At 60.3% G+C, this 26915-nt stretch overlaps 1 protein-coding gene across 11 annotated transcripts in view; it reads right to left on the bottom strand.

The window, feature by feature from the left end:
* Positions 1 to 26915, bottom strand: part of GRIP2 (glutamate receptor interacting protein 2) — an 86503-nt gene that overhangs the window by 29637 nt on the left and 29951 nt on the right. For 2 of the 11 annotated variants that reach the window (XM_089305627.1, XM_051851762.3), the window contains exon 1: positions 16695 to 16849. The exons of 5 other annotated variants lie outside the window; for them this stretch is intronic. In XM_089305627.1, coding sequence (XP_089161753.1) covers positions 16695 to 16749 — 55 coding nt within the window. In that variant the 5' untranslated portion in view covers positions 16750 to 16849. Of the gene's footprint in view, positions 1 to 5282; positions 5406 to 16694; positions 16850 to 26915 lie in introns of those variants that run through there. 4 more of the 11 variants (XM_089305630.1, XM_089305628.1, XM_051851763.3 and 1 more) reach the window with 3 other exon arrangements.

Below are 26915 nucleotides of genomic sequence, written 5' to 3' on the forward strand. Positions count from 1 at the left end.
TTGTCTCCGATGCCACCTGTCCGCCATCATTAGCCCGATACTCACAAAGTGCTGCAATGAGCTACACAGCACCCCTCTGGGCTGCGGTGACACCCTAGGGACGGCCGAGGGGCACCAGTCAGCTCTCCTCCACCCCAAGTGTCCCAGCTTGCTCCCTTTTACACCATCTTGCTGGCTTCAGGCTCTGCGGCTGTGGGGGGCTGGGGGCCTGCGGGCTGCCAGCCACACGCCCAGCAGCATGCTTAGACAGAGGCAGCGAACACTGACTTCTCCAGGGAAGGTATGGGCATTTGGGGGAGGAGCTGCTGAAGAGGCCTCTGGACTGCACTCACAAACGCAGCCCCCAGGAGCAGGGCGAGGGTTGTCAACACCTTATGGGGGGGGGGACCCCGCTCGCCTGACTGCTCTTAGGTGGGGGAAACCAAGGCAGCATTCAAACCAACAATCCACCAAGAACCAGAACTCCCAATCCGCTCTGTGCCTGGAGCCTCTACTTCCCCGTCTGTCAAGTGGGGGCGTTCCACTCTTCGGAGACTCCTGCTGGCCCGGGCTTGGGAAGCTGAGGGGGTCCTTTATTTATAGACAGGCTCGTGGGGTTCAGACCCCCTCCCTCCAAGAACGCCCTCGCACTCTCACACTCTTCGCGCCTTTGTTCTGGGACCCGGTAATTACACTCCCCGGGATGAAGGCTTTTCAAAAACATCTTTCCCACCAATTTTCAGCTGGAAACGTGCATAAAAAACAGAGATATTTTTATCCATGTGTGTGCGTGTTTTTTCTCCATCTCCTCCTTCCAGCAATGGGCAATTATGAGCTTTTGCCTTCAGTCAATCAGTGCTTTAAGAACTCGCTTCAGAGGCAAATTCGCTTCCGCAGCCAAATGCGGAAGGGTGCGGCGGGGGCGGGGCCAGGAGCCAATGCTGCCCCCAGCCCAAACCTGTGCACCTGCGACCCCTTCCCAGGCAGCCCAGTATGGAGGTGGGCTGGCAGGGGGAGCGGGGGGGGGGGGGGTTCCTATTTTATTTCTGTTGAAATCATTGCTAATTCGCCTTCATGATCTCCCTCTGTCCAGAGCCCCGGGGAGCTGCTGAGCTCTGACAAAGGGCAAAGGAAGTCAGTTCCTGCCAGGCTGCCTGTGCCAGGGCCCGCCTCGGCGAGGTGGCGGGCAAGGGAGTGGGGCGCTGTGAAGGGCCTCGACAAAGGAGCAGGGAAAAAGCCAATGTCCACGGGCCACGCCGGGCGCAGACAGGGACACCGGCCTTCACAGGCACCATCAGCTGGGCCCCTGCATGCCTGTGACGAGGGAGCACCTCCAGGGTCGACTGGGCCCCCGCACGCCCTCACCGCAGCCTTCACAATGGTGCACCCGCCGGGAGGGCTGCAGTGCCAGCTCCACCACAGCAGCCAACAATCGACACTCAAACCCCACTGGACACGCCCAGCCCAGGCAGTGCCCCATCCCATAAGCCACTGCGGCTCCTGCCAAAGGGGCAAGATAAACTATGGGTTCCGACTGCAGATGGGCGCCCCCTAGGCTACGACGTCTAAGACCCTTCACGCTTCCTGCTGTCCCTGACAGAGGCCAGGGCCCACCTCTCGGGCACAGGGCAGGGCAGCCTTCCCAGCTGTCACTCACCCCACTGAAGGGGTCCTGCATTCTCTGATAGAGCGGGGGACACTCTGCCGTGTGCAGGGGAACGGCCTCAGCAGATTCCCATTTTACAGATGAGCAAACAGAGGTGCGCAGAGGTTAAGTAGGGTAAAGAGCGGACAGGATTGGAATCCAGTCCTTATTCTAAGAAGGTCAATCATTACCACTCTCAACAGTGGGTGACATCGCCATCCCTATGTCGTAGAGGCCACACCTGGAGAACAGAGGTAAGAGAATCCCCTGGGGGCACAGCCAGGGTTCAAGCCCAGGCCATCTGGCTTCTGGAGCCTGGCTTCCCCTCGGGGCCCCCTTCTGCCTATTCCCCAATCCCTGTCCTGGGGGGGAGGTCAGGACCCAGGAATGACACTTGCAGTCCTGAAGCCACCAACACAGCCCCAGGCAGCGCCTCTCAGCACCCCTGTGTGCCCGGAACGCCAGTCCCAGGCCCTACCACAGACAGCTCCCACCCACCACCCACCACCCCCACCCCCCCGAGAAGCCAGTCTTCTGGTCCCAGCACCCACCCGTTTTCAGACAAACTCCAAGTCCCGAGGATGCCACAAGAAAAAGAACACTAGCAAGTGAGCCTGTCCCTGGGCCAAGCCTGCTCTAAGCACCTGACATGCAAGAACTTAATTCTCACGAGAGCCACAGGAGGGAACCTCACTGACTGTCCCATTTTACAGATACACAGACCAAGGCCCTGAGAAGTGACTCCACTGGCGAGCTGCAGAGCAAGGTGGAGCCCAGGTCTCTGTGATGCCCCTAGAGACCACATCCTTAACCCTCAGCTCTGCTCCAAACAGGAGGGCAACAAACCCCAAATCCAGAGCACTGGGGTGTCGGGAGGATGGCTGCCCAGTGAGGCCAAGAGTTCCCAAGCGAGGGCTCCGGCACCCATGGGCCAGGCACACCAGGGCTACCAAGAGCCACAAGCCTCCCCCGAGGGGGCTGCCAGCCTCAGGGTGCTCCCTCGCCAGCGTGGGACCCGGCTGCTCCTCTCCCATCGCGGCCACCCCCACACCATGCGGGAGCGGACACAGCCTCAGGCTTCCACGTTCAAGCCCACGCCCTCCCTCCTCTCCCTGAAACTGACAGGATCGAGGAACAAGACCTCAAAACTGGGTCACCTGCAGAACGGCTCAATTCTCCAACCGTGGCTGCCTAGAGCAGCCATGCGGCAGATCCGGAATAAAAGTTCAAGTCCTCGCCACCAGTGCTGGTCTCCGCCTCCCCAACCTCCCCTCCTAAAGCCCCTCCCTTCCCCAGCTCCAATCCTGCAAGCCTGCATCCTCAGTGTAAGCCCCAGGGCCTTTGCACTGGCTGTTCCCTCTGCCTGCAACACTCTTCCCTAGACATCCACAAACTCCCTCCCTCCCTTCCGGAATTTTCCAAAATGTCACCCTATCAAGAAGGCCTTCCCCCATCAGCCAGTTGGATCTTCAGCAGACACCCCACACCTCTGGCCCCTCCGACTACCTTTCCTCCCAGCACTCAAAACCAATCTACACCCGTCACTCTTCCATTAATACTCAGTGATGCCATTTACAATCTGCCTCCACCCACCTGGATGCCAACTCCTGCATGGGGGCCGGGCACCAAGCGAGACCCAGCTAATGTTTCCGGCATGCAGCGACTGGCTACAGATTAGGAGACAGCAGACCAAGTTACTCAAGGTCACGGATGAGGAAGAGACAGCCAGGATGCCAACCCCGCCCGCCCTGGCTCCAGGCAGCTCCGGGAACCTCGAGGTTCCCCGCAGCCTCAGCCCTTGCTGTAGAGCAGGAAGTGGTGCCTGCCCAGGGGAATCCAGAGCCAGCAGAGAACCCCCTCACACCTGCACACATGTGCCCTGCCTGGGCTCCTCAGGCCTCGCGCTGGCCCAGCAGCCCCGGGAACAACGCCATCTCTGTGACCGAGGCATGAGAGTCCTCCCATCTCTGAGGCAGGCCTGTGGACCGCAGCCAGGGCTTCCTCTCAGATCTGCACCCAGCCATCCGGAGGCTGCTGCACCACCTCTGCCCACCACAGCGTGGGCTCAGTGGCAGGAAGGAACCCAGGCCCGGCCATGGCGTGGGGCCTGAGCACAAGGGTACCGGCTTCCTGCCTCCAACCCAACTCCAGCTGCAGCTCTCGAGGGTCACTGAGCACGGCCAGGCCACCCGGGCCATGTCTCCTCCTCTTCAGTGTGGAAGCGTCTGGAGTGGCCACCTGTCGGCTGCTCTGCCTAGCTCCAGCAGAGGCCACGTGATCAGGCCTGGCCAGCTGCAGGCCCAGTGATCCATGAGGAACAGGGCTCTGGGACCCTTACCGGAAGCAGCTTGGAGACAGGCTGATCCCCAAGGGTCACCAGGTTCACTGGCCTTGCACCTGAAGATGCCAGGGGCTCTCCAAGGACCTGAAGCAGAGGACAAAGTCTGTCTGGCAGCCCAGGGTTGTGGCCAGTGAGGAGACTAGGGTGTTGCAAGATCAGGCAGGTGACACCGGGGCCTGAGTCACACTGGCAGTCACAGCTCAGGAGGAGAAGGCACCTCCTTGGTAGCACCCCAGGTAAGGTCACCTGCAGTGACCTCAGGGGAGGGGGAGGGGAGGACGAACGTGCCTAGGCCAGGGAGCCAGTGGGAAGGACACGGGGGTCAACCCTAGCATCGCCAGCTCTGGCTGCACAGCCTTGGACAAGTGGCTTAGCAGCTCTGTGCCTCAGTTTCCCCACCTGTAAAATGGGGAGAGTAACAGTGCCCACCTCACAGCCCCCTGGTGAGCACGAAATCAGAACCCAGACTGCAAGAGGTGAGAACACAGCTTGGCATAGAGAAGGGTCTCAGAACCCACCGCTGCCATCGCTGTGGGCATTGGTGTCACCTGGGAGCCCAAGGTGGGGCACCCTTGCCCCCTGCTGTGGGAACTGGGGAGCTGAAGTCCACAGGGCCCTCAGCAGCAAGGCGGGGGCTCTGCTGCCTTCCAGGTGCAGGCCCAGCTCAGCCACTGCCTGCCCCAGGCCTCAGTTTCCCCTCTGTCCCCAGGCCCTGTCCTTGAACGCATTGTGGAGATGTGTCTGGAATGTGTCCCGAGTCTGTGAAGGGGTGGAGTGACCTAGGGTACCTGTGCAGTCTGACCAGGTCTGGGCCTGGCCCCTGACGAGTTCCTTATTGGGGGAAGTAAGGGGAGCTAATGGACAGACGGCTAGAGCATCCCGTGTGCCCCACCCTCCTCCCTGGGCCACCCAGGCATATGGCAGCTGCCCCCATATACACACACAGCCCCAGGGGCCATGCGGACAGCCCAGCCTCCCCCAAAGTGCCTGGGAGCCCTGACTTCACCGCTGGCTTTGGGCTCCACACCTCTGGGCAGGCGCTGCCTCCCACCTGAAGCTGGGCAGAGCCCTCAGCTCAAGCAGAGCGCAGCCAGTCTGCCCGAGTGCTGCCCTGGGACCTGGCATGCTGGCCCAGGACAGCCAGGGCCACAGGCTGCGGACTGCTCCAGCAGGCGTCCTGCGCCCCTCCCTTCCCTGCACCACCCCCGCCCCCACCAGCCCTGGGTCTCGGGAGGGGTGGGCCAACCCAGTCCGCACTCTCTGGGCATCAGCTCCGGAGGCACCAGGGTTGGGCCCTTCACTCTGCCCACTACATACCCGCCTCTGCAGGGGTCTCACGGCTGAGGCCACACAGCATGCCTGCTACTGTCTCCCCTGCTGCCCGCCAACTCCTCCAGGAGCCTCAGCCACGATGCTCGGCCCGCCCTCCCTCCCCTGCCCTCCACTCCCCTCCCCTCCCCTCCCCTCCCCAGGGAGGGGCTGTGGGAGGGGAGCTCACAGCTCCACTGGCTGGGCACAGAGTCCACCCACTGCAGCAGGCAGCTTTCTGCTTAAAGGGGACATGGCTGTCACCAGGGCTGGCTCCAGGACAGGGTCCCTCTGTCTGCCCCAGCAGCCTGAGTCCAGCAGGGGTAGGGTGGGGTCTTTGAAGATGGCATGGGACTCCCAGGCAGACACCCTGGTGGAGGGGCAGTTCTGCTCCTAACTGACCCTGGAACTTTGGCCAGCATTCAGCCCTTCCTAGGACTCAATTTTTCCACCTGGAAAAGGGGAATAGCACTTTGCAAACTTTCTTGCAGAGTCCTACAGAACTTGCAGAATCCCAGGGTGCAGCACATGCAGCACGGCCTCTGTGACTGCAGGGGCACTGGCAGCGTGGTCTGCACACCTCCATTCAGACCCTCTTGCCCTCAGAGCCCCCAGGCCCAGGCCTCAGTTTCCCCTCCAGTAAGATGGCACCTGGGGAAGTGGAGCCCCCCCCAGCTGGCCATAAGCAGCGTCCATACAGCTTTCTCTGATGGCCAAGTGAGCTGGGTGGAGACTCTGCCGGCCCTCAGGCTTGATGGGCAGGCGCAGCTGGCTGCAGACTTGGGCCACAGTGGGCAGCTGCCCCCTGCCTGTCGCGGCTGGGCATCGGCCCTGCACACTCAGGATTCCTTCGCACTAGCTCAGCACTGATCAGGCCCTTCCTAGGGGCCACCCAGGACCCCTTCCCGACCTGTCCGTGAGAGGGGGCAGCCGGCTACACCTGCTGCTCCTGCCTGTCCTGCAGCACCCCGCATCTCATGCACCAGCACCAATAGAGGGGCAGATGCCTCACGCTGCTGGTGGGAGGGCGGTGACAGTGACACCCGGGACACTGGCCAAGGGGTGTCAACAACCTGAATGATCATACGGAGTTCCCGGCAGGAGGCAGCAGAGGAGCCGACAGAGGTCCTGGCACCCATGGAACTCTAGGCCATGGAATGAGCAGGGCTCAGATTTGTTCCGTGTCTTGCCACCAGAGGGAACATACCACCGAGGGCTTCTGCAGCACCCCACCACACCCTGCCCTATGAGCACAGACCCTGGGATTGATCCCACAATTCCTAGGCCACCCCACATTGGCTCCCACCAGCCGAGCACTGCTGGTCCCTTCTGGACAGTCCAGGTTCTAAACAGGGGGAGCAGGACACCTGGGACCCCTGCATGCACAGGTGGCCCCAGCCTCTCCTTTGTGGCCCCCTTCCCAAGGCACCTTCCTCTCTGGCTGGTGTCAGGTATGTCCCAGGTACCAAGCAAGGGTTCCTGTAGGAGCAGGGAGGCCGGAGGTCCAAGTGATATACCAAGGTCTCAGATGCCAGAGGGTAGGAGAGGACATGCAACCAACAGGCACCAGGCTGGGAGACTCCGAAAAAAGTGCAGGCCCAGAAAAGGTGCAGGCTCCCACCATGCCCTGCCATGCAGGAGTAGGGGGCTGATGATGTAGATGAAGGCCCCCTGGGGCACAGAGGCCCTGCTGGAGGGGCTGGGGGCCTGGCTGCTTCCTCCCCAGCTGTAGTCTCTCAGGGAAGCGAGGCAGAGGGGTGTAGGCCCCAGGCCTGGGGAGTCCGGATTCTGCCTCCGGACTTAAACAAACATTTACTCTCCGTCCAGGAGCTGGCGGCTGGAACGCTGGCCTCCTTCCTGTCTTTCTGGCTGCCCCCTCTTGGAATTTACTTTTGTGGGGGAGCAGCCCCTGGAAATGTCGCACTGACCTTCTCAGTACCAGGCAGGGGGTGGGGAGATGGGCGCAAGGGGGCCTCGTCCCCATGCCCTCTGCCCCTGTGCCCACACTTATCCAAGGGTACAAGAGCATTTGAAAGTGACCATCGTTCCCCTGGGAAGCAAAGCAGGGTTAGGGAAACCAGCGCCCAGAGGTTACCTTGCCCAAGTCACCAGCTCCAAGAATGAGGCCGGAGCAAGCGTGGCTGTTCCTGGCGCTGCTGTAAGCAACTCAAGACCACGATCCAGTGTGGGAGTGCAGGTGAGCTCCGTCTGGGCAGGGCTCTTAAGCCCGGCTGACAGAGGGGAGAAGGCATGTGTCAAAGAGAAGTCACTGCAGGTGTGCAACACCGGGGCTAAGGAGAGGCTGCAGCAGGAGCCGAGCACGTCTCCTGCGGTCTAGCGATGGAGGTCTAGGAGCCTATTACAGTGCCGTCCCCAGCTCCGCCCAGGCCTCCAGGGCCAACACCTGTGTGTTCACAGGCCCCAGCTGAGGCCCCTCAAGTTGAAGAAGCACCAAATTAACGACTCTGGCTCCCATGCTCCAGGCATTGGGAAGCCAAGGATACCTGTAGGGTCCGGGGACACGAAGGCCTTGCCAGGAACTCAGACACTCTGCAGCTCTGCGGGCAGGACTAAGAGGAGGATGTCAGCCTGTGAGGTAGCTGGGGACAGCAGCCAGGGTCCTGTCTGGGAGTAGAGAGCAGGCGGCAGCTGCCGGGCTTCCCTACCAAGAAGACCCCTGTCGCCAGTGCTGCCAGCCTCGGGGAGGGGGAGAAGAGGGGACAGATTGCTGGCTGTGCGTGGTGGCTGGGAGCCAGGCCCGCCAGCAGTTCCCAGGGAAAGCATCTGACTGCTCCACATTTTGAACTGCGTGGCTGGCATGTGGGGCAGAGGACGGACAGCCTGGGGCAGATGGCAGGGCCACTGAGCCGGCAGGCAGCCCAGCCCTCGTAGTCAGGAGAGGCCCTCATGCCTCCAGGTCCCTGGGTTTCTTGAGATTGGAGCAGGACTTGCTGTGTGACTTGAGGCACACGTCCTGACCTCTCTGGGCCTCAGCTTCCAGAGCTAGAGAATGGAAATACTAAAGCTCCCACCGGCTGGGCTTGGGAAGACCATGCAGTAGCGGATCAGAAAGCGTCCATCCACCCAACAGCCTCAGGCCAACTCCAGTGGGCTGGCCACACAGGCCAGGTGCAGCCAGGCTGCAATCCCAGTCTTCTACATGAGCCTCTGTTTCCACATCTGTGAGGGGCCAGGGTGGAGGGCTTTGCAAACAGACTTCCGGGCCCAACACATGCTCATATGGCACAGGGCCCCCTGGGCCTCCCCACGGGGCTGCCAGGAGCTGCAGCTGGGACAGCTTCTGGTGCTCGGGCACCCCTGGCCCTGCCCCCTGCCGGTGGCTGTAACCACTGCACCTGGGAACCCAGTTCTTGATGCACAGCTGGGAAACAGGGCCAGACAGAGAGGGCCTGGGGGAGGGGCCTGGCAGTGACCAGTGACCCACTGGGGCCTGCACCCAGGCCGCAGCTGCCTTCTCAGACTGCAGGCTGAGTCCTGAGCCTGCCAGCGACCCTGAGTGACAGCAGGAAATGAAGTCTGGGTGGGAGGCAGGCAGAGATGGAGAAGCGGGACCCAGAGATAAAACCCGTTATTGCTCCTTCCTCCCTCCCTCCTCACTACCCCCCCCCCACACACACACACACACTGTCAGGGCCGGACAAGCCTGGCCCTCCTCAGACCCTGCACTTGTGAAACACGTCCACAACGCGGGCGTTGCCATCCCTGTGTCACAGACGAGAAAACGGAGGCTCAAACTGCGATTCCGCGGGGCACACGGGAGAGGCACGGGGATCTCCTAGGGTTCACTGTTTGCTGTGTCCCCACCTGACCTCAGGGCAGGCTGGGAAACACGGCGGGGGGCAATGCTTGCTCCTGTGGGCTGCTCCCAGGCCACACATCCCATGTCCACAAACCCTGCCAGTGTCTCAGGAGCACAGCATGGCAGGCCATGTGGACAGACTGCGGGAGAGAAGTTTCTAGAATGTTTAGAAGACCTGTGGCTGGCAGCAGGGGCATAGAAAACCCGTGCCAGGGTTTTGCACGTCTCACCCCATAACACACCCACCTCAGACATAAGGAAACCGGGGCCCAGAAGGGCGATGCCACTGCTCTTAGTCATGCAGAGAAAAAAGGGCGAGCCACGATTTGAACCCAGGCCCACCTGAGACTGTTTACACCCTGCGAGCCCTCCATGTATCCAGAGCCACCTGGGAAAGACACGCACACGTGAACACAGCTGCACGCCCAAGGCTGTCGGACGGGGGACCCACGTGATCGGAGGGCCGGCAGCGCACCCTGCGTTGCCCTTGGGGAGTCTCTTGGGGAGCCCTGACAGGGGCCCGGCCAGGTGGCTCCCTGGGGCCTGCAGTAGCTTCCCTCTGGAGAAGAGGACATGGAGCACAGGCCTGCTCCTCCTCTAAAACACGTCCTCCCCGGCTACTGCTGAGAAGCTCCGTGAGCGAGTGAAACAGCTCAGAAACTGTAACGAGGGGCAGCTGGGGGTGCTTGGCCTGCTCATGGCCCCGCCCCACCTCTCCAGTCCTAGAAGACGATTTATTAAGCCTCTGCTACATTTGAGAAACAAAACCTGCCCAAGGCACTATGGCAGTGCAGGTTAAAGCCACTGCTTGCAATGGCCAGCATCCCGTACACCAGTGCCGGTTCCAGTACTGGCCACCCCATTCCTGCTTGAGATCCAGCTCCTTGCTAATGCACCTGGGGAAGCAGTGGACGACGGCCCAAATGCTTGGGCCCCTGCACCCAGGTGGGAGACCTGGATGGTGTTCCAGGCTCCTAGCTTCAGCCTGGCCCAGCCCTAGCAGTTGCAGCCATTTAGGGAGTGAAGCAGAAGATGAATGGTCTCTGTCTCTGTCTCTGTCTCTCCTCTCACTTGGTCTTTTAAATAAATGAAGGAAGGAAGGAAGGCAGGTGACCCAGAGGTTTCAGCGATACACAAAGCAGACGAGTCCCGCTCCCTGACTGCCCACCTGCCCTCGCTGCACTGAAGCAAAACATGAAAAGAAAGGTGCCCATGTCAGGGCTCCGCTGCAGGACAAGACCAAGCTCTCAGCCCTCCTCCGGAGAAAGTCCCAGCTGGACACCTGGTTCAAGGCCGGACAACAGCTCCCAGAGCGCCCACCACGAGCCAAGAACGCTCCTCACGGCAGAACACTGGCATCTCTCACAGAAGGGACCATACCCAGGGTGGGTGTGCCCCAGCCAACCAGAACAAAGGGGGCCGAAGAGCCAGGGACACTGAGAGAAGAGTCAGGGACCCGGCCTGGGAGAGGCCGACCTGAGCCACGCCTTCAGGGGGAAGAAGAGAAACCACTCAAAGCCGAGGTGGGCTGGCCGTGGCAGGCAGAGCAGGTGTGCTGACGGGAAGGTGGAGCCGGGTCCCAGGACACAAGGGCTGCCAGGAGGGAGTGCTCTGAACGCGGGCACTCCTGGACCCTGGATGCACCGTGCGACGGCACTTGGGGAGAAGCAGGCTCTGCCGAGGCCCTGCAGTGAGATGGAGGCGCAGCTACACCCAGAGGGAGCTGTCAGAGCAGAAGCTCGGGTCTTGGCACCCAGAAGTCCACTCGCAGCGACGCCGCCTCGCGCCTGCTGATGGAGGCCATGCGCACAGGGCATGAAGCATTGGGAGGGTCAACACAGCACAACCACAGGGGCCAGCCTCAGTTCCAGGGTGAGCTAACTGGTGCCTGGAATGTTGCCAGCTACCCCCTGGGTCAAGCGTTAACCTCTGTCCAAATGCAAACACCCCACAGACAGGAAAGAAGGAATTTATGGAGCTCCAACTGAATACACAGCACTGTATGCACAGTGTCTTTTTTTTTTTTTTTTTGACAGGCAGAGTGGACAGTGAGAGAGAGAGAGAGAGAGAAAGGTCTTCCTTTGCCGTTGGTTCACCCTCTGATGGCCGCCGTGGCCGGCGCGCTGCGGCCGGCGCACTGCGCTGATCCGATGGCAGGAGCCAGGAGCCAGGTGCTTCTCCTGGTCTCCCATGGGGTGCAGGGCCCAAGCACCTGGGCCATCCTCCACTGCACTCCCTGGCCACAGCAGAGAGCTGGCCTGGAAGAGGGGCAACCGGGACAGAATCCGGCGCCCCAACCGGGACTAGAACCCAGTGTGCCGGCGCCGCTAGGCGGAGGATTAGCCTAGTGAGCCGCGGCGCCGGCCGATGCACAGTGTCTTACAGAATCTCTCAAGAGCCGCACAAGGTGGGCATTGCTGCTCCCATTCTACAGGTGATGAACTGAGGCAGGGGAAAAGGAAGGGACTTGGCGAGGGCTGCCCAACTCAGATGGACGGAAGGTCAGGTCATCAGAAGCAGGTGCTCCCTCCTCGGGTGCTTTTGCTCTGCCTGGAACATTCTTCCCCCCTCCCCCCATGCTCAGAGCCCAGCCTCGACATCTGCCTCAGCAGAAGCCCACCCTGAGCACGCCGGGCAGATGTCCCAGCGCGTTCCCCAGTGCTCTTTCCACTACCCAGAGACCCTCGCCTGTCTTGCTCAGGGCAGGACCTGGCACCCAGTAAGGGCAAAGCAAGCGTGTGCTGAATGAATGAGAGATAAATGATGATCACACATAATCACTATCTCCAAGAGAAACCAGTGAGCCCTTCTAACACTTTAGTCCAGTGCAAGTCCCCTCCCTGCTGTCTGATTCAGGTTGTACACCTCTCCCGACGGGGAGCTCACTACCTTTTGAGCAGCCTGTTCCCAGTCCTGTTCAACTACTCCTGCGCAGTTGTGAGAGGTGAATCACTCTGTTATCCCAGCTGCAGCCTGCCTCCCTGTGGCTCTCTCTGGTCCCACACCCTGGCCTTGGAGCCCTGGCAGGGGAGGCCACAGCTCAGAGTGTGGATATGACTTCGGTGGGGACCTATTGTGCAGCCAGACAGAGTGGGGGAGCCATTGTTCCCATGCCACCCCCAGGGGAGCTCCCCCAGAGAGGACAAACCATCCTGCCTGAGCCACACACCTGACCACCTTGGAGGAATGGCCCCTGTGCCTAGCACCTCCTGGTCCAAGTCGGGGAACTGAGGCTCAGAGCAGCTAGAAGCACAGACCTCCAATAATCCCAGCTGCTCTCCGCTGGCCCCCCGACAGATTTCAGATGGCTCCTCGTCCCCATGGGGTTCCAGTGACAAAGCCTTCCTGGCGGCTCAGGACACCGGGCTCTCAGAAGGGCCTGGTGCACGTGGGCCAGGTTCGCCTGACTATGCAGCCCAGAGATGCATATATTGAAAGAGAACCCTGGGAGAGGGAGCATCCCAGGATCCCCGCAGACCCACTGAGCATCTGGGCAGAGGTGAAGTGGGGAGGGAGCCCTGCAGGGCTCAGGGGCAGGCGCCCGCACACAGCACTCATTCCAGGACTCGGCTTGACCCTGAGCTTTCCGGGCCAGGGCCCACAGCCTGACAGCTGAGGCAGCCTGCGTCACCTGGGGCCTTGGCGCCACTGAGGAAGTCACTGGGAGGTGGCCAAGTGTGCCCCAGACCAGCCAGGCCTTCTCCAGCCTCCCCCGACTGCCCACGCCAGCAGAGCACGCAGCTGGTCCCTACCCTTGAGCCTGTGTACACGTGGTACCCAGGAGCACCGTATCCCCAGCCCTTCATCTGCCTGCTCCCGATCCCCTACCCCAGGAAGCCTTGCCTGAGTCCCCACGCTCCTCCCACTGGCAGGTGCCTCATCTGGGGCCCCATCGCCCACACTGGACACCCTGCCCTTTTCCTTGCCTGTCTACTCCAGAGGAGCCTCAGACCAGAGCAGTGGTAAAGAGAGGAAGATTCGAGTCTGCCGGCCCCGGCAGCAGCACTGGAGCTTAGAGGGGCCCTTAGCTTGAGTCCTGGCTTCACCTGCACCTCCACCTTGCTACAAGACCATGAGTACAAATGGGTTCAATCTTGCCACGTGTCCAACAGGTGCCCCCGTGGGTGTGGGAGAGGAAGAGGACCTGTGTTCTCCGGCTCTGCTCTGGCCTCAGTCAGCCTGTACCCCCTTCTCCTGCACCCCTGACTTAAACTCCAGGGGCCCCCAGCAGTTTCCAAATCTTCCTGGAAAAATCAATTCTGCAACTAGGGCACTGGGAGTCGGCAAGGGGAGGGGCCCTCACCCCAGCGTGTCCCCCAGGGACCCTCGCTGCCCAGGCATGTGGCTGCTGGAAGTTGATGGCTATGCGCCGTCCCCCGCCCACCTGCCCGCCACATCTGCTTATGAGTCACCATCACCTCGGCCAAGACAGCGAAATGCGGGGGCTGGAGACAAGGTCAGCCCAAGGGGAATCACTGGGTGGATGGAGGGAGGTGGCAAGGAAGCTTCCAGCCCAGGAGAGCACAGCTGGGGGCAGAGGAGGGAAACCGAAGCCAGAAGGAGGAGGGACCTGCCGGGGACCCACAGAATCGGGCCAGCCTGGGTCTCTGATTCTCCTCACTCTGTCGGATAACTCTGCAGACAGGGACATGGTGCCTGCAGCCTCCACCATCAACTGGGCAATTAAAGCAGGCAGGTGGCCTGCTGGCCGGAACACTCGAGCTGACCAGCGGGGACAACGCAGGTCCCAGTGGGTGACAGAAGCTGGGGGAATGTGCCCCCCCCAAACTTATTCTGCCTGTCTGTCCTGCTCAGACTCCCGCTGCCCTGGGCCCATTGACAGGGCTGGGCAGGCCTGGGCATGGATGGGGATGGTGGCCAGGAGGGACGGGGAGAGACAGCCTGTCCTGGGAGAAGGAGAGCACTGAGTGTGGAGCAGAGGTGAGGCAGGGGCATCTGTCTCTGCAGGGCTGCCTTGGGGCAGGAGCAGCCGGAGAGGACAGAGGCCCTGGGGAACACAACAGAGACGCCCCTGGCTTCCAACAGGGCATCCAGAAACACTGATGGCTGTGTACAAGCCCCTGGACATCAGACAGCCTGCAGGGGGAGGGGGGCTTTATCACTTCTTTCCTAGGTGTGCAACCTTGGAAACTCACTTCCTCTTTGGGCCTCAGTCTTCTCGGCTGTAAAATGGGGAGATTCAGCTCAGAGGCCTTTGTAAGGATGAGACAGAACACGTGAAATGCTTAGCACAGCACTTAACACACACAAGAGTCAGCAAAGGCTAGAACAAACAGCGGCTCCAGAGGTTTGCTCCAGCCTGCTAAGACCCTGCAGTTCCAGGATGGGAGCTTATCCCTGGCTCTTTGATAAGGAAAGAAATCTCGTGGCTGATGTGCATTTCCGGGGCCCTCCAGAGGGCTCATGTCCACTCTGGGAGTCAGACCTGGGACCACGATGGGGAGGGGAGAGCCTCGACGAGGACAGGAGGGGAGGGAGGGAGTCAGCACCAACTGTGCCACTGAAGGGCTTGGGCAGAGGACGCTGGGAGGCCAGGGGCATGCATTTCTTTCTTGTACTCTACTGCACCCCCAGGGCCTGGGATAGTACCTGGCACATAACAGGTGTTCAGTAAATACGTACAGAGTGGGCGACTGCACACGTTCTTTTCCTGCCTCAGCACCCACCCAGGAGCCTGGGCGCCTCCCCTGTCGACGACCCCACCTCAAGCCCCTCCCTGCACTCCCGTCTGCAGTCCATCCTAAGGCTCAACGCCATCCCACACTCTCTCCTGCTCAAGAACATTCCATGGCTCCCACAGCCTGCAGGCACAGTCCAAGCTCCACAGTCCCCCCCCCCCCCGCCCCGCCAGCTCTCTCCTGTCCCCACACACAGAAGGTAGGCAGGGCCCCAGCATCCCCACATCCTCCTCTTCTGGTTTCTTAACTTCAGCTAAGGGCTTGGCTGGCTAAGGAGGGTGGCATTTGCATGTGGGGCAATTGTGGGGAGAGACAGTCAAGGGCTGGGGAGATGGAATTCAAAATCCCAGGCTCCCACTGTGGGCCATCCCCTGCCCCAGTCTTTCCCAGCTGTAACTGCAGTCCTAGGATGGTGGTTTTTCTTGGACCCATTTTACTTACGGGGAAACTGAGGTTTTGAGTAGCTGCTCCAAGCCACACAGGGGCGAATCCAGGTCTCTTGGGACCAAGACAAGCAGTACGACCCACATCTCCAAGGTGCAGAACGTGATGCACAGCACTTAACTGGCTCCTTTACAAATCTTGGGGATGCCCCGGGATGTGTTCAGCTATCCTGCTGGCCTGGGGGCTCCGCCTGTGTCCTCGGGGGCTGTTCAGCGCAACGGGAAGTGGGCAGCCCCAGCACAGGAGTGCCTGGGGACCCCAACAGATCCCGATCGTGATGCTCACGGGTGTCAGCTGCTGTGTCCCCGACGTCAAACACCAGTTTCCCCTTGGCACCCATGGCCCTGCTACCCCTGGACCCTTCCCTGAGGCAGCCCCCATGCCTCAGAGTCTAGATAACGCTCCCAGCAGCTACGAGAACTGGCTGGAGAGAGCCCCCCAGCCCCCCGTCAGCCGTGTGGCTTTGGCAAGTTACTTAAGGTGCCTGTGCTCCGGTTTCCCCCTCTGCACAACCAGGACAAGGACGGGACCGACCAGGCAGGGCTGTCGAGAGGAATGAACGGGTAAGGGCTTTGTCTGGTATGTAGTGGCGCTGCATTAATGTCTGTCGCTGCTGTTCTTGTGAAGGGCAAGATTATTCTTAGTTCACTGCCTGAAGCTCAGAGATTCTCCCATGTGGCAGACGGAAAAACAGCAGCCTGGGGGGGGGGGGCGGGGCGGGTGGAGCCTGAGGTCACACAGCTCCCCCGACCCTCCCCACCCCAACCCCAGGAGGGTGCAGGAGCCCGGTATCCACTGAGCCTGGCCCCACGCCAAGTTCAGGCTTTGCCCACAGCTCCCCTGCCCAATGCTGCAGCTGCCCTGCACGCACGGCACCTTCCCCGCCAGCCCCCCAGCCACCGGACAGCCCCGTAGCCCTCACAGAAGCCCAGGACACCAGGAAAGTAGGGAGGGAGACAGACAGAGTGCAGGAGAGACCCGGGGAAAAGCAGAGCTGGGGCCGAGAGACCCAAAGATGAAGAAGGAGCGACGGAGGGAGGTGGAGACAGCGATTGGAGACTTGGGGTCCAGCGGAAGGCAGACGGGGAGGGAGGGAGTGAGGGAGGTTGTGGGGAGGGACCCAGGAGTTAGAGAGGCTCAAGCAAACAAAGACAGGAATGGCAGAGAGGCCCCCAAGGAAGCTGGGAAGGCGGAGAAGAGCCGGAGCTGGAGCCAGAGTGAGAGTAAGGGCTGTGGCTGAGCCGCTGCCCCAGACAGGAGACAGAGACCTGCACCAGGGTGCAGCACAAAAACCCAGCTCTGCCAAAAAGGCCAGGCAGGGCGGGGCAGGGACTGACTGAGGGCAGGGAGGGGACCCGGCTGCACCCTCGGGGGCACCTCTGCCTCCACCTCCCACCCAGAGCCCCCAGAGCACCCAGTGCCCAGTTCCAGTCACCAACTCATGTCCCCATATGGTACCTTTGGGACGCCGCCTCACCACGCCCAGCCGCCACTTGAGTGACACAGCCAGCATCGCGCCCTCCTGCTGGTGGCCAGATAGGAGCCCTGCCGACCCCAGTGTGTTTGCTTGTCTGTCTGTGCTCCAGAGCTGCCCGCGCTAACCAGCAGGGCTGGGCGCTCCCTGCCTTCTCCCACCCTCCCTCCCTCCCTCCCTCCCTCTCCGAGTTGCTAAAATAGATAATCCTCCCCGGAGCCAGCGCCAGCAAGATCCCAGCCCATCGGCACCCCGCCCCCCAGGTCCTCCTCTCGCCAAAGCGCACATCCAGCCCACCCGCCGCTCTGTCACCCTGGCTGGGGACTCGCTGGAGCAGACCCCCTGCACTCACACATGGCCCTCCTCCAGCCCTGCTCCAGCCCCAGGGACACCTGGGTTTCAACACAGCATCCCCCCTTTCTCTGCGGGGATCCGGTCCAGGACCCTCAGCGGATGCCTGAACACAGCCACCTATGGTAAGGCTGCATGTATAGAACAGGCAACAACGACAACAATGACTAACAGTGAAGCAGAACCATAGCACCACTACACTATAACACAAGTTATGAGTGTGGGCACCCATTCAAAATACCCTACTGTGTTTTCCTACCCTTCTTACAGTGACGGGGGACAGTGTGCTGCTTGTAGGTGAGACAGAGGCCACACGAGCATCGAGTGAAGGTGTTAATTAGCCTTTTGGGAGTGTGAGCACCGAGATACCCACACAGTCCACCGATCACCTCCACTGCTGCTACGTGACGAACAGGTGGGCAGCACATACCCTGTGGGTCAGCTCGACACAGGGCTCTCTCACGTCCCAGGTAGGATGGAGCAGGGCAGTGTGATATCCCATGATGCTACGCAGAGCCTATGAAACCTTTCTTCTTGAAATTTTCCACTTAATATTTTTGCACTGAGCTGATGACAGGCACCTGAAATTCAGTACAGCAAAACCACGGATAACTGGGATGAGAGTTGTGCATTTCAGACTGGTGTGTGCTTTTGTTCCCAGGGCAAGGGCCATCTGTCCCGTGTCCCCAGTGGGCAGCACAGCTGGGCATGTGATGGGGTCATCAGGGTAGAGGAGGACACTTCACTCCTAGCCTCCACACCTCCTCATTTTAACACAGGGAAGAGAAACCACCCACAGTGGTCGGGTGGGGCAGAGTCCCCAGGGCTCCGGGGCACCCAGCATGAGTTCAGCAAACACACCAGGCAACCAGATCGCCTCCTCTCTGATTCCCCAGTCGCCCCTGGAATTGGCAGGGCAGGCAGCGGCAGGCAGGGGAGCAGCGGCATGCTCGGTGTTACAGCAGCAGCAGCAGAACCTGGGCTCCTGCCACTCCCCACCTTGCAGCTCTGCTTCTTCCTTCCTCTGGCCAACCTCCCACAGCCCCTGTGCTGACCAGGAGGGCAAGAGGCCCCTCGGGAATCTCGGCAGCCACAGAAATCAGGCTTCAGGTCGGAACCGGCAGTGAGCACTTCTCTTGAGGAAGTCCAGGGTCTGGGGGCCTAGCAGGTTAAGCCAGCATCCCATATAGGTGCCAGTTCAAGTCCCAGCTGCTCCACTTCCAATCCATGCTAATGAGCCTGGGACAGCAGCAGAACATGGGCTGGGATGAAAGCTCCTGGCTCCTGGCTTGGGCCCAGCCCAGCCCTGATCACTGGGGCCATCTGGGGAGTGAACCAGCAGATGGAAGATCTCTCTTTCCCTCTCTCTCTCTCTCTGTGTCTGTCTGCTCTGTCTCTCTGTGTGTGTCTCTCCCTCCCTCCCTCTGTAAATTCTCCCTTTCATATAAATAAATAAACAAACCTTAAAAATAAAACCTCTGAGGTTGGTGCCGCACACAGCCCCTCGAGTGCGGGATTCCCACCGTGGAGGGAGCACAGGGCGATTTCGGGTGCACAGCACTGAGTACAAACAAGTTACACAGTGGGAAAGGGCCCCCCCGACCCCGGCGATCTCCCACCCCTTCTGACATCCTCCTGGACGTATCCTGGGGAAGAACTGATCCTAATGTGCAAAGAGGTCAGGAGGCAGGAGAATGAGCCACAAGTGTCCAACAGCAGGATCTGGACGTTGTGATGGGCCTGAGAGGGGAGAGCTGTGGAAGCCCAGCACACCAGCGGCCACCCTGCTTAAGGGGTTCAGGATCCACAGGGAAGTCTTGGGCCCAGCCTATTTGGAGCTGATTGGGAAGATGGGTCCATGGATCCCAGAAGATCCAGGTCCTCCCTGGTGCCTGAGTAGAGCTGGGGAAGACCTGGTCACAACCCTCTAAGGATGCTTAGCCAAGGAAGATCCTGCTTGCCCCCGAGTCTCAGTTTAAGATTCTGCACCTTACAAGGCTGCAGGAAGGACACAATGATTCCACACAAAGCATCTGTACACAGTAGGTGCTCAACACATGCCTCCTCTCCCCACGTGCACTCCAATTTCTCCCCCAGAACCTGTCCCCTTTTCGTTGAGCAGCATCACCCCCACTTCTTTGGGGGGCTACTCCTTCCCTGCACTCCGTCTGGGTGGAGATTTGTCCCCCAGCTGCAGGAGGAGCCCTCAACCCAGGGGAGCCAACCCACATGCAGTGATTGGCTCGGAGATGAGTAGGTGACTCAAGTGAGCCAATGAGGGACTATTCTGGGACTTTGGGCGGAACTTCTAGGAAAGGGCGGCTCCCTTGGCAGGCAGAGAAGTGGTGCCAGTTTGGGGCTACAGGTGGCCACTGAGGCACCAAAATTAGAGAGGACAGAAGGGAGGGGATAAAGAGGGGGGTTGTCCAATCCCGATGATGATGTCATGCCAGCACCTGGACCATGCCTGAAGTTGTGTATCCCTCTTCAGTATCTTAAGCCAATAAATTCCCTCCTTCCCTTGAGCCAGTTTTAGGCTGAGTTTTTAGCAACCTGGACCCATAAAGTCCTGATTAATCCAGTGTCTTCCTCGTCTCAGGGTCCCAGGCCCAGCAAACAGCAGGAGCTCTGCAAAGGCTGAGGGGATGAGAAACAGAGCACGGAATACCATGCTCCCCAGACTCCAGCCTCAGCAGGGGCCCCCAACACTTGACCTTGGGGAAGGAGGCCGGAGCTGGCTGAGGAACTCCTGCAGGCACACACAGCCCAGGATCTCGGGGTCCAGGGTTCCATCCAGCTGAGGCCTGCCAGTTACCTGAGCTGCACTGCCCTGCCAGGCCCCACTGTGCACCTGCGACTTTTACAAGGCAGTCCCAGGGAGAATGAGGGAACAGAGATCCCTTACAGGAGAAGTGACCATGGGATGCTTCAGCCTGAACCACTACACAAACAGCCCTGGAGATCAGCCTGGGCTGGAGCTAGGAGGCCCGAGTTCAGCTCCCAGCTACTGGGTAGCCTCAAGCAAGTTCCTGCTCGTCCCTGGCCCCCATGGCTACACGCCATGGTCCCCTCAAGCTTCCCCACGTCTTCTGTCTCAAGGCCCAGAGAGGTTCCCCTGCTGCTGACGGCTGCACAGACATGAGGGCTGCCAAGCCGAGATTCCAACACAGGACTGACTGGCAGCCCCCACAGATGAGCCACACAGAGCCCAAACAATGGGGAGAAGATCCCCAAGGGAGCCGGGCCAGCCTCCACCAGCTCCGCTTCTTCCATTTCTGCCTCTACTTCACAAAGCCCCAGGGGCCCTGGGCTGCTGCCGCCCCCGCTGGCTTCCCGAAACAAATCAGCATCTCATCAGAGAGGCCTTTCATCTTCCGGCCTTTTCTTCCCCGGGGGCCAAGTCCCGACTTTTCTGCTGCTGGATCTCAGGAAGACGGAGGCCTCCAAGCCTGACGGGGGTGGGGGGCGGCTGACCACCCATCCACTCGCTCAGCAAACACTTGCCGGGCCCCTTGCCTGTGCCAGGCCTGGAGCGGCAGCCATGAACAACCCCAGGGCTTCGTGGTACTTACTTCCTAGTGGGGAAGAGAGAATAAAGGACAGGTGCAATAGATGAGTAAATCGGCACGGGCATCTGGTGAAGCGATTGAGACGCCACTCGGGACAACGGCACCTCACGTCGGCGCGCCCAGCTTCCAGCCCCCACTCGGCTTCTGGCCCGGCACCCTGCCGGTGCTCACCCGGGAGGCTGCAGGCGACACAGTCCTTGGGTTCTCTCCCTTTTTCTTTTTTTAGATTTATTTATTTTACTTGAAAATCAGAGTTACACACAGAGAGAGAGAGAGAAAGAGAGAGAGAGAGAGGTCTTTCATCCACTGGTTCACTTCCCAGATGGCCATAATGGCCAGAGCTGCACCAATCCGAAGCCAGGAGCCAGGAGCTTCTTCCGGGTCTCCCACGTGGGTGCAGGGGCCCAAGGACTTGGGCCATCTTCCACTGTTTCCCAGGCCACAGCAGAGAGCTGGATTGGAAGTAGAGCTGCCGGGACTCGAACTGGCACCCATACAGGATGCGGGCACTGCAGGTGGCAGCTTTCCCCGCTAAGCCACAGCACCGGCCCCTGGAGCCCCTCCCTTAATTCCCTGCTCCTGGCTTTGGCCTGGCCCAGCCCCAGGTATTACAACCGTTTGGGGAGTGAACCCGTGGATGGAAGATCTCTCTCTCTCCTCTCTCTCTCTCTCTGTTGTTCTGCCTATAAAATAAATTTTAAAATAAAACTTTAAAAAAACAGTCAATGATGCAACATCTTAGAAGGTGAGCAATCAACGGACCAAGCATAATTACGGAGCGGGTGATTTTTGGCAAGAATTGTGTGTCTCTACTAAGTGCCGAGAGCCAGGGGGTGGTCTCCCCAGACCAAGGACTCTAAATACCTTCACCCAGGGCTCCCTAGGGCAGTGGCTATCGCATGGCAGGGGGGAGGGAGGTCTGAGAATAGTGGGCACCCCTTCCTTAGAGTACCGGAAGGTCAGGAAAATTAAAATTATAATTCTTACACAAGTGAAAACAAAAGGAGCGGTACATCATCACCAGCCTCCGGGGAGGAGCGGCTTAAGGGGGGAGGAGGGAGCCCCCTGAGAGGGCTGGAGGCGGAACGAGCTGGAGAGACAGGGGTGCAGCAAGCTGGTGAGCAGGTGGAGGAGGTAACCATCTGACCTGAGACGTAACAGCGCCCCTCTGGCTGCCGGGGGCAGAAGAACTGCACGGCTCAGGGAGCAGAGGAGGCAACTGGGGCAGTGGAAGGAGGTTGATTGGGGGGCTCGAGCCGCCCTCCTCTGCCAGAGTTCACAGCTCGCTGCCCAGCGGCCGGGCCTCGGTCAGGGTTGGGAGCCCATGCCCTGAGGACCAATGGGCTGGGCCTCAGTGCCCCATAGGGAATACAGAGGAAGATGATGAAGAACTCAGACAAGTGTTGGGAGGCTTCCCCACGGACAGCGTTCAGTCAATTGGTAGGAGTCGGGCACGCGGCACCAGGAGGGAAACCACCTTTACAGAGGGCTCAGGGCCCTCGAGACAGTGAGCCTCACCTGAGCACAGGTGACAGCGGCCCCTTAGCTGGGTGTACCTGGCTGCTTGTTAGAGTTGCCCGGGGGGGGGGACTGAAACAACCAGAACTGAATCAGAAGCTGTTGATGGTACACTTTTTTTTTTTTTTTTTTTTTTTTACAGGCAGAGTTAGACAGTGAGAGAGACAGAGAGAAAGGTCTTCCCTCCGTTGGTTCACCCCCCCAAATGGCTGCTACAGCTGGCACGCTGCGCTGATCAGAAGCCAGGAGCCAGGTGCTTCCTCCTGGTCTCCCATGCGGGTGCAGGGCCCAAGCACTTGGGCCATCCTCCACTGTACTCCCTGGCCACAGCAGAGAGCTGGACTGGAAGAGGAGCAACTGGGACAGAATCCGGCGCCCCAACCGGGACTAGAACCCGGGGTGCTGGCACCGCAGGCGGAGGATTAGCCTTAGTGAGCCCCGGCGCCGGTGACAGTACACTTTTCTAAGCCCCCCAGGGATTCTGCAGGACACCAGGGTAGAGCCCCCACTGACTCTGACACTAGGGACAGTGACATCCAGAGAGGGAAAGTGGCCGTTCCAGGAGCACACAGTATCCAAGCTGCAGAGAGGGGACTACCAACATAAGCCAGTCCTCCACCCTCCACCCATCCCCCCCCCCCCCCCCCCCGCTAAGGCCAATGCCAGCAAGCAGCCCCAGGGCAGGCTAGAACCACACCAGGAGGAGCACACGTGAAGGCTCCAGGACACTGCGAGCCAAGACAGAAAAGGCCACCCAGCGTTCTCAACGTGGCCAGCAGACAGGTGCACTCTCAGGGCCACCTGCCAGGAAACAGGTGGCAGCCTGTTAGTACCCCTGGCACCGCCTCTATGGTGCAATGCTTAGGAGCAAATGCCTGGGCCGGCACCAGTAACAGGGATACAGATTAAACCGTGGGGCACTTGGGGGAGGCAGCAGAAATCCCACCACTACGTTCCCATGTGCCCTGGCGACAGCGGCTCAGCCCGGGCTCCTCTGTGTGCCAGGCCATGACAGCACCAGTCACCCCTCCCCACCCTGACCCTCAGGGCTCCCTCCCCACACCTGCTGGGTCCCAGGGAGGGGATGGCCCATCGGGATGTTCAGAGTTGGATGGAATGCAAATGCCACGCCGCTGCTTGGCCACCCACGAGGTGAGCACAACGGGGGCCAGGCACCAGACAGCTCTGCCAGCTTCACGAAATGACTCAAGCTCAGGGCTACAACTGTGCCGGGAACAGGGCCTGCCTTCAAAGTGTGTGCCGGCCTTTCTGCTTCCAGAGCCTCTGTTCTGTCCACTGCGAAACAGGTCCCAACATGAGGGCCAGTTACAAATCGTCATCTGAGACAGACAGTCACCGGCTCTTTATGCCCCACGAGGTGGGTGCTGTGAGTATGGAGAGCAAGGCATAAGAAAGCCAGCAAAGGGCCCCTGGCACGCGGCTCTGATGGCACAGGGGTGTGAGCCCGGCGGCCGGCTCCGAGCCCATCCCGGCACCCACCCTGCTGTTCTAAACACAGCCGCCTCTGCTGTGCGGGCGGTGTGAGCGTGGCTGATGAGACTGCCTGCAGCTGGCTGGGCACAAAGAGCACCAAGGGGCACAGCACGGCCCCCGGTCCAGCACCTCGAGCTTCTGCAGCCCCGGAGCCCCTGCGCTTGGCTGCCCGGTTTCCAACTCCGCACCTGGCCTTGCAGCTCACACAGGTGCGGGGCCTGGCCTTACAGGTGGACTTGGGGAGGCGGGGGGGCCTTCTTGGTGCATTTGCATGGCGGTGGACCCTGGGCTCTGGTGTTCCGGGTCTGACGTGGGACCTGGTACCGTGCCACCCTTCTCCCCTAGCACGAGTCGGAAACCAGACCAGAACTGAGGCGAGAGGGCAAAGGCTGGGTCCACCCTTGAGGAGATGCAGCGTTAGAGGGCTCTTGCCCCCCACCCCGCCCCCCAGGGAGGTGGAGGCCCAAGGAAGGGGAGGGACAAGCTCAAAGCAGAGAGCAGAGCCGGGCTCAGCGCCCTGGAGCTGGCCTCGCAGCCGGGCCACTGCTCCTACTGAGCACAGATGCCTGTCAGGGCAGTGGCTGGCACGACACTGGGCTCCTCACACGGGGACAGAAAAAAGCCTCCAGCTGCTGTGTGGCCACAGGCATGGAACTGCAAGGCTGGGCCGCACCCCACCGGCCTGAGGTCCCCCCCCCCCCCCGCCCTCTCTTGGAAAACGAATCCCAGAGTCCAAGTCCCAGAAGCCTGGAGAGGAGAGAACAGTGCCCTACATGGCAGGGGGCGAGCACGTGGGAGGCACAGTGTCCTGTAGGCATTCTGGGTCCCCCACCTGACATGCAGAGGACTAGGGACCCGTCTGCCGCCTGCTGCCAGCACAGCCCCATCCTGGGGCACAGAGACAGGAGGGGGCTGAGGTCCCACAGCTGGTAAGTGGCACAGCCGGAGCCAGGGCCACGGCGTCTGTGACCACAGGCAGCAGCCACGTTTAGCAGCAGCACCCACAAATGGCCCTGGCTGTGACCCCAGATGAAGAAAGGGAGGAGCATGTCCCGGAGGTGTCAGCTGTCTTCCCTCTCCTCGGACAACTGGGCCCGACTGCGGCACGGCCCCTCTCCAGTCCCCTGTAGGCTGGCACTGGTGGTCTGGGCTAAGGCTCATGAGCTTCCACAGGCCTGGACTCAGAGTCCAGGGCAGTGGGAAATAGTGACAGCCCCTTGAAGACCCCAGAGCCCCAGACGCAACCACAGAGCCCCAGTTCACAAGGGCACAGAGATGATGGCCCTGGGGCCACAGCACATTGGTGCCGTGGAACCTCAGACGGTGGATACAGAACCCCAGGACATCACACTCACGGCCCCAGCCCATACTTGGGCCAGCCGCAGGCCATCAGAATAGCAGCAGCAAACATCAGAAACCTGAGCAGTCAGCGCGCCCGGGCCATGGGCCATCAGACTCAGGGTGGGGACAGACCGAGGGATCAGTGCTGTTGGACTCCAGGCCATCTGCCGTCCATGCGGGCATGTGAGCCTTCAGTGTTTCTCGCCAAGTGGGCTGCAGTCCCCCAAAACCTTCTCCCCACACCCTCGACCCCTCCCACCTTGCTCTCACCACCACCTCCGACCCCCTTCCCAAGGCCTTCAGGGACAGAAGCGGTCACCAGGCCACCGTGTGACCTGGGATGAGTCTTTGCCTGCTCTGGGCCTGTTTCCTGACTGTCTAAAAAGGGAGCTGGCCCTCCAGGCACCTGTGAAACCATCACATCACCCTCCTCTCCCTCCCTACAACCTTCTCTGGCTCCCAGAGGACCTCACTTGAATGAATGAATGAATGACTTCCCAGCCTTGAGACGTGGTCTTGCTCTCAGTCCTCCCTGGAGGCCAGCTGTGGACCAGGGATAGGAGAAACGATTTGTTCCTGTCCATCTCCCCCTGGTTTGGGGCAGATCCGTGTGCAGCATCACTCAGGAAAGAGGGCAGGGCCAGGACTCGAGCCCAGGGCCCTCGGTTCCAAGCACCCTTGCGGCCTGCTGCTGGGCACTAAAGCAAGCATCTGCGAGGAAGAAGAGGCAGGCACCGGAGAGGAACCCCGGCCGCTCGTCATCCTGAGGCCCCTGCGGCTGCAGCGTGGGCTCCAGCAGCAACCATCCGTCATGCAGGGCTTAATGAGGCTGTGAGGTGTGCAGGCCTTCCCTGGGGACCTGCGTGCTTCTGGGTTGAAGAACTTCAGGCTGAGGCTGCCACTCCAGATGGAGGAAAGGCTTCGGGTTAGAGCGAGGTCACCACACACACACACACACACACACACACACACACACGGGTTCTTCTTGTCCTTAAACCAGGGCTTGCCTGCGGCATGGGCAGCAGAGGCCCCAAGAGAAAAAATTATGCAGCAGAGACAATGCAGTGGCATTTATTCTCAGGCACCATGCATTCATCCGTTCGAATCTCACCATCATCCACTCGCTCACCCAAGCAGCTGTCTATGGCAGCAAGTACAACCTGTAGCGCTCACATCACACTAGGGGAGATGGGCTTTAAAGAGCAGGTGCATGATGTGGACTGAAGTAAGGGCTTGGGAGAAATATAAGGCAGGGTGAGAAGAGTGTGTGGTAGGAGGGGGCTTCTCCGATCAAGTCTTTATAGAAATGGAGGAGATGTGGAGCCTGCTAGGCAGAGAACACAGCCAGTGCAAAGGCCCTGGGGCAGGACTGTGCCTGGCAGGCCTGCAGACCATCCAGGAATGGCTGCAGCTGAGCGAGCGAGGGCTTGGCAAGAGAGTACGTCCAGGCAGACCATGCTCGGGGAGGACTTTGGCTTTTCTTCTGAAGGAGGTGAGATTCCCGGGAGGATGTTGAGCTGAGGAGCAAGGTGACCTCACATGCATCTCAACAGGATCTCCGTGGCCATTCGGGAAGAACAGATGGGTGAGGATTGAAGTCAGGAGACCTGTGAAGAGGCCACAGAACCCCACAGGTAAGAGCAGTGGGGGCTTGGACATAGGGTTGGGTGTGGCCAAATCAGAATGTCTTAAAGGAAAACAGGGACTGCCTGCAGGTACACACAGCCCTGAGAGGCCAACAGAAGCACACCCACTTCACAGAAGAGCAAATGGAGGCTCGGAAGCAAAGTCACTGGCCCAGCGTCACCCACAACACCCGAGTCTCAGAGTAGGGATCACAGTCCAGGCCATCCGGCTGCAGAGCCCGCGCTCTCTCGTCCTCTGCCACAAGGTGTCCTGGGGGCTCAGGCCTGCCACGGGTCCTGGGGTCTG

This window comes from Oryctolagus cuniculus, chromosome 10 (genome assembly GCF_051225735.1).
Source record: "Oryctolagus cuniculus isolate XC-2025 breed Fujian yellow rabbit chromosome 10, ASM5122573v1, whole genome shotgun sequence".
Taxonomy (NCBI): domain Eukaryota; kingdom Metazoa; phylum Chordata; class Mammalia; order Lagomorpha; family Leporidae; genus Oryctolagus; species Oryctolagus cuniculus.